This window comes from Zophobas morio, unplaced genomic scaffold (genome assembly GCF_036711695.1).
Source record: "Zophobas morio isolate AGI-343-1 ecotype UQ-CSIRO unplaced genomic scaffold, CSIRO_AGI_Zmor_V1 ptg001273l, whole genome shotgun sequence".
Classification (NCBI taxonomy): domain Eukaryota; kingdom Metazoa; phylum Arthropoda; class Insecta; order Coleoptera; family Tenebrionidae; genus Zophobas; species Zophobas morio.
In genome coordinates, this window is record NW_026973371.1 from 1 (window position 1) to 7,496 (window position 7,496).

Consider the following 7,496-nt stretch of genomic DNA (forward strand, 5'->3'; position numbering starts at 1 on the left):
TATGGGAAAAACATTTTTTTTACTCTTCAAAGTGATGGATATAACGAATAATCGAGTTCATCATCGTCTTCATTATATTCCCAAACAATTCTAAAGAAAAAGTTAAAAATATAAATATAATGGAATTGGCACGTGGGTGTTTAAAAAAGTGTCAGTCACGTGGTAATTGGGGGATATAAGGACGTTGTGTAATGCGTACTGTAACCAATGACTTTAGTAGCAAAGTTTATGGTATTCACCAAAAATAGTGGATAAAGCAATGATAGTTTTAAAGATATCATTATCGCAATTTAATAAAATAATAACCGTTGGAAGCGCGCAAGTTATAACTTGTTTTTTAATGGTATTATAATAAATTATAGAAGAAATTAAAAAAAATAAATAATGTAATATAAAAATAAAAATAAAAATTGTCTTTAATAGTAATACTAAGAGCGGGCGTGATAAATAATGAAAAAAAGTTATTTATATAAGAGGCGCAAAAAAATAATATAAAATATAAAAAATGACATAAACCTATTAAAAATTATGAAGAAAGAAATTAGTTTTTAATATATCTGGGTATTTTTTAAAGTGCGCCAAATATATAATTACAAAAAGTTAGTGAACAAAAGTAAAAAGAAAAAAATTAAGCGTGAAGCGTAGTATAAATTACTGAAAACTCAGAGTACACAAAAGGTGAAAAAGAGGAATTTTATAAATTATAGAAGCGCCAAAAACTAATAATAAACAAAATTATTAATAAATAACGAAGGTCAGCAATAAAAAGTACTAAATGCTAAAAAAAAGCGCGAAGTGTTGAGTAATAAGGCATGAAAAATATGCAAATTATACCTATGAAAGCGCGCAAAAAAATTAATAGAGAAGGACTGCCATAAAATGTATAATAAACTAATTTCAAAATTTATAATACCAAACTGAGATATTTATAATAAATGATAATAAATTACACGTAAAATGAGATTCACTAAAAATAATATAATTTTTCAAAAACAAGTTTTATATTAAGAAAACTAATAATATTTGCAACGAACAAATAAAGATGTCTATAAAAAATAATGAAAAAAAGAGAGAGGATTATAAAAAAAATGACAAGTCTTTAAACATATTGCAATATAAAACCGCGCAATAATCCATATTTGAAAGTAAAAAAAAATTATATATAAAGAAAATAAAAGTATTAAATATAATATAGAGAAGTGCCTTCAAACGCGGAAAGAAAAGAAAAAATAATGAAATTTTTTTTAAAAAAATAAATAAGTTTCAATAATTAATAATTAAAATATAAAAAAATTAATCAAAAAAATAATGAATATTTAAAAAAATATTTATAACCCAAAAAAATAAAAAGGAGAAGTCTTTAAAATAATGAGATATAAAAAATTTATGAAAAAATATTTTATATTATAATGTAAAATATAAAAAAATATTTTAATAACCCAAAAAAATATAAGAAAATAAAAATAATAAGATTCATAAATATTAGATTAAGGGATTTCGGCAAAAAAAAATTGAAAACTTAGTAAAAGTAAAGAAGGATTAGTTATATTTAACAATAATAAAAAATTGGAATCATAAAATGTTCGAGAAAAAAATTGAGGAACGCCCAATAAAATTCAAACTGCTGTTTGTAGTATAATAATGTTAATAATAAGAAAAAATATAAATATTAAAAAAAAATTATATGTCGAAAGTTCGCGAATAGTAGTCTTAAAAATAGTGAAATACTAAAATTATTTATAGATAAGAAAGTATAATATTTCAAATAAAATAATGAAATATATATAATAATTTACTTATAATATATTTTCCTAAGTAATAATGAAATATACAAAAATATGGAACATATTTTAAATCGAATATTGAAAAAATTTTATGAGTAAAATATATAATATTTTATATAAAAATAATGAAATATATGATTATAGGAAAAAAAAAATCGAAATTTACATTAAAAATAATGAAATATGTAAAATTATTTGCTATTAAAAAATGTTATATTTTATATAAAAATATAAAATATTTTGTCTTAAAACAATGAAATATGTAATATTATTTACTAATAAAAAATAATATAGTTGATATAAAGATTAATAAAACAATAAATATTTATAAAAAATAATAACTATAAAATATTTTGTCTAAAAATATTGAAATATAATGAAATTATTTATAATTAAATATAAAATATTTGATATAAATCTAATGATATATACTAAATTTTTATAAATAAATATATGAAATAGGAAATAATAAAATTAAATAATTTATACAGAAATAATGGAATATACAAAATATTTATTAATAAAAATATAATGAAATATATGAGATTATGTAGGAAAAATAAAATATTGTATATAAAATTAATGGAATCTATTAAGTATTAAGAAATTAATATAATGAAATATATGTAATTATAAAAAAAAAGCAAAATTTATATTAAAAATAATAAAATATAAGTTGTTTCTGGATAAATAAAAAGTTAGTAATCTAACAAAACCTTTTTTTATTTATTAAGTAAAATATTTAATTTAAAAAAAAATAATGAAATATAGGAAACTATAAGTAAATCAAAATAATAATTAACCAAAAATTTAAAAAAAACTATTTTTTTTTAATATAAAAAAATAACGAAATATTTAAAATTATAAAAACAATAATAATTAAAAAATTATGAAAATATATAAATTGAGTTATAAGAAAGGTCACGAAGTCACAAAAAAATAAATAGTGTAAAAAATTTATAATGAAAGCAAATTAAAAAAAAATCAAAAAAAATGAAACAATTAAAATCTTAATAAAAATTAAATCTAAAAAAATTAAAAATGTGTATATATATTTACTAATGTATATAATTAAAAAATAAAAAAAATGAAATTTTTTATAGTAAACCAAAAAGTATAATGAAAAAAGATAAATACATAAAATTTTTATGATAAAAATAATAAAATGTTTAGGAAGTAATATTTTATTATTCATTAAAAAATAGTAAATTCTTAAAAAAAATAGAAAAAAAATATGAACAATATTTTTAGCGGATAATGGCTTTAACGATATTATTATTATAAGTTTAATAGTATTCATAATAATTACTAATAAAAAAATGAGAAAAGATTCAAAAAAATTCAAAATATATAATGGAAAATTTTTATCGCCACCAACTTTGCTATTCCCATATCATCCACGGTGTATTCGGAGACATGCAATTGGTCATTTTGGACTAGTGATTTCGCCTGGATAAAATATATGAACTTTTATTGGTCAAAAAATATACTTTAATTATTATAAATTACCAACTATTTTATATTCACTCAATATTATATTATTTATATTATTATTTATTATTATTTCTATTTCTTATTATATTTATTATTATTATAATTATATTATTTCTTTATTATCATTAAAATTATAGCTAAGGTTAATATTTTCATTATTTTTAATGCTCAACTGCTTTCCATAACAATTCCCTTTCCGACTTATCTTCTATATAAGGAAGAAATTGGGGTCCTTCAATTACTTCAAGACGCAATTTGGACACCTCATATCTCTTATTGGACCAAAATAATAAGAATGAAAAATAACGAATCCTTATAAAAAGAAGTAGCCATTATATTGATAATAATAATAAATGATCAGTAATAAATAATAGTAGTATCAGTACTCATTAAAATATTTTTTGCCGTGAATATAAATTTTATAAGTTCATGAACTTCCAAGCAAATTTGTGATTATTTCCAAATATAAAAAATTGATTCATTATTAAGATTTTTTAGTACTGCTAAGTGTAGCCTTAATCTAAACTTTCCTGGAGAAAATGCATATTAACTGTAGCCAATAAAAAATTAATAACCAATTCTAGTGGCCAATAATTCTTTTTTCAAACGTAATTTTAATAATTAACAATAAGTTAATTGGCTAAAAAATTTTCTAGAAAATATTTGGGAGGCTTTAAAGCTACTAAAAAACTTTTAAAGTTATGATTGGCTTTTATATCCTAATAATATTAAGGCAATTAACGTGTATGCTCTGCCTAATAAGTAATAATAACATATATAATTACTCTTAGAATAGTAATAGAAATTATTTCACTTCTTCCGCCAAAATATTATTACTTTTTTCTATGAAAACCCAACAAATAACTTCACGAGAGAAAGAGGACAAGATACAAAACAAATGTAGTCTTTTTATAATGAAAAGTAAATATTTTCATCAAAACTATTGATTTACGCAATGGAATTTTTTAGTGTAAAAATAGTATTGAAGTTTATATTTTGAAATGTTACATTTCCTTAAAAAAATTGTAAAAATAAATGCGCACTTAATTATTTACTTTCTTATAAAAATAATAAATATTGGCGCAAAATTTTAAATTCACTAAAAAGAATGTCAACTTTTTTTTAGCGGGAAAAAAAAGGTATTTATCAACCTTTTTAGAGCGAAGTTTCTTCATAATTTTCTGATGAAGGTCCTGCACGTTCCCTCTAAACTCTTCAAGTTTAGCTTTTCTTCGGTTTATTATATTTATTATAACGAGGAGAGAAAGTATAAAAAGTAGTGTTCCTCACAAAAGAAAGAAAAATAATGAAATTATTAATATATAAATTATAAATTATAATGAATTATTATTATTATCACCTATAAATGCACGTATAGTAAAACTAATAGTTGCTGCTGTTATTTTTTTTAAACGGCAAAGCACCGGAAAATAGTCAGCATTTGTATAATATCTACACATAAAATAATATATTTATTATATAGAATATAATAATAAAGTTATAAAAAAAACTGTAAACCAAAAGTAAATAATCATAATAATTATTGAAAACTAATTAAAGTCGTAAATATATAAAAAGCACCCATCACGTGGGTTGCCTTCTATTTTAGTGTGCGGGTTGTTTTCCAACTGCAATAACGTTTTTAGCAATAAAAATTCAGAAGACCCTTCAAACTAATAATAATAATAATAATAATAATAATAATAATAATAATAATAATAATAATAATAATAATAATAATAATAAAATAATAACAGTAATAATAATAAACCTTTTTAGCAAACTTATATTTTAACTCTTCGAAAGAAACTTTATAAGAATTTCCGGGATCACAGTTATGGGCTCCTATTTTTATATATATAATTTTTTTCTTTTTCACTATTGGCTAATTTATTTATTTGGTATATAAATTTATGAACAACTCTATTGGCTAGAAAATAATGGAGCACTTATTTCTCAAAACGCCTATAAGCCAAGAAACGCGTGGGTTATGCAATTATAGTCAATCACGTAACCAGCAATAAAGGTTCAGCGATTATTTGACGGAGAAAAAAGGAGGACGAGTGATCAATCTATTATCCCGTAAAGGAAGGGCATTTATACCTTCGGGGTTGGTAAAAATGTGGACAAACATAGAATAGGCGGAACTTAATTAGACAGATATGCAGTGTGACCATGTGATTATCAGTGTTAACTATAAAATATTATTATAATTTACTTTATAAGTAATGTTAAATTTATGTAGTGTTTATTACTACTATTATTATGACTATTATGATTGTTAATATAAAAACTTTGCAGATCAGTTTAAAGTGATAATGAACTTCGTAAAAAACGTGGTCTACGGTGTGCAGGTAACATGTGATAATACAATAACGATCAAAAAACGGCAAGTTCTCTAGCTAAGCGACGTAGCAGGCACGTGTCTGAGATTTATTTCTTCTTTTTAATTATGTTAATCACCTCGTTGGTTCTTGAGGATCTTGAAAACAAAATCCTGCCACTGTGGTTTTCCTACTTCCTTTGTAGGATTTTCGCTGGTATTTATGTAAACCGCAAAGAGAATTACAAGGAGGAGAATCCAGAATAATAACTGTTGTTAGAGTTAATTTAATTAATTTGATTTGTATGAAAGATTTTAAAAAAAAGTAAATATTATTAATAAGTGCTAAAAATCAGTAAAATCATGTGTACGCCACAAATCTAATCTTTTTTAAGATCTGTAAAATAAGAAAACTTTTATGAGAAATAGAAATCTTTCGTACGTAATGGGTTATATTAATTAAATTGTAATCAAATTAAAAAAATTCAAGAAAAATAAATTATACATATTTATAATAAAATGAAAGGCTAAAAATCATCAAAAAATCATTTTTTTTAATCTTTATAAGAACTGTAAAAAAATAAAGAAAACTTACAAAAAATTTAGAGAACTTCCGTACTTGTCTGTCAACTTTATAAGTAGTAACTTTCCCGCGCCTTAAATTATTAATTGAGGAAATTTTTTCAACGGGAAATTCTAGAGAACGTTTTTTTATTAAATAGTCGTCGTGCAGTGCGGAGTGGAGCGGAGTAGAATTTAGCGAGGAATTATATTTGTTTACGCATTCTGGAGATTTTTCGGCTAATAATTAATATACAATAAATAAATTATATAAAAAGGTACAAATATAATAGAATTATGCGTTTGATTTTTATAAAAAACTTAACAGTTTCAATTGTTTTTTAATTGTGAGAATATTTATAAAATTTTATTACATATATTGGAACTAAAAATCTTATTAAATGATATGTAATAATAATAATATTGATAAATTTAGGAGATAATATCATAAATAAAATGTGCACCTATCGAATTTTCAAAGGTTATAATTTAAGTAGAGTATAAAATATTAATAACAATTTCGACTATAATAATTCAAATGAAAGAAACAAAATATTAAAAAAATATTAAAAAAAGATAATAAATTTCTTAATATTATTAAAATTAAATAAAGTTAATTAATTTTAAAGACTCAGAAGCACCAGAAATATTTTTTAGACGAGAGCTCCAATCATTAGGCTTTTGACCCTTTAAAGGGGTAACGAATTTCTTATAGATTTGAACATACTCGTCCTAATTTTATACGAAAGACAAAAAGAGAGTAAAAAAAAATAAGCAACTACACTTTTTTTAATTTTGTTGGAGGAAGTTTGTCATAAGCATATTCGTTAATCCCTTTAATAAGTTGTCTAACAGTTAACTCTTCGGGGGTTTCTGTTATCTCAGTCATGATAAAATTGATTTAAAAGATTTTTCAATCTTTCATTATCTGCACTCAGTAAAAAATATATATTCTTAACTACCAGCAGTATAACGCTTTCAAAAAAAAAAAGAGAAAAACTTTTATGCTATAAGCAAACTTTATTGTAAAAGCGACTTAATGTTTCACGGTGGTTGTGGCATAACTATTTTTCCTTTACCTCGTTCCTCTTACTTAATTTCTTTCAACAAAACACAGGGGAGTATTCTAACTTTTTAGTAGTATAATTTTTCTAATCTATAAGTAATGCTTCTTAAAAAGTTTATTCAAGCAGTGAAAGCATCCGCAAGTTAATTTTTGGTTGCAGGTGAGCGAACTTTTTAACCTTCAGACTCCACGTAAAAGTTAAAAAAAACAATAAAATTTACAACGATCTAAATTTAAAACTTTTCGTGGTAACTTTAGTTATTTTAAG

General features: G+C 22.0%; 1 protein-coding gene across 1 annotated transcript; it reads right to left on the reverse strand.

Annotated features, from left to right (window-relative positions):
- Positions 1–26: 26 nt before the first annotated feature.
- LOC135122446 (uncharacterized) lies at positions 27–7,051 on the reverse strand. The gene is made up of 11 exons (XM_064046617.1): positions 6,947–7,051; positions 6,804–6,894; positions 6,197–6,402; positions 5,742–5,871; positions 5,050–5,123; positions 4,860–4,951; positions 4,639–4,730; positions 4,430–4,563; positions 3,452–3,550; positions 3,163–3,233; positions 27–90 (listed from the first exon to the last, which is right to left on the reverse strand). The coding sequence occupies exons 1-11, from the start codon at positions 7,049–7,051 to the stop codon at positions 27–29; spliced, it is 1,158 nt and encodes a 385-aa protein (XP_063902687.1).
- Between the last annotated feature and the right edge of the window lie 445 nt (positions 7,052–7,496).

Bases quoted from the DNA above. Each gene is read 5' to 3' on its own strand.
- LOC135122446 (XM_064046617.1), bottom strand. From the start codon at position 7,051: ATGACTGAGATAACAGAAACCCCCGAAGAGTTAACTGTTAGACAACTT. The intron at 4,731-4,859 runs GTGCTTTTTATA...TTTTATGTGTAG, and splicing joins GAAGGCAACCCACGTGATGG to ATATTATACAAATGCTGACT. The intron at 3,551-4,429 runs GTTGATAAATAC...TGGTCCAATAAG, and splicing joins AGAAACTTCGCTCTAAAAAG to AGATATGAGGTGTCCAAATT.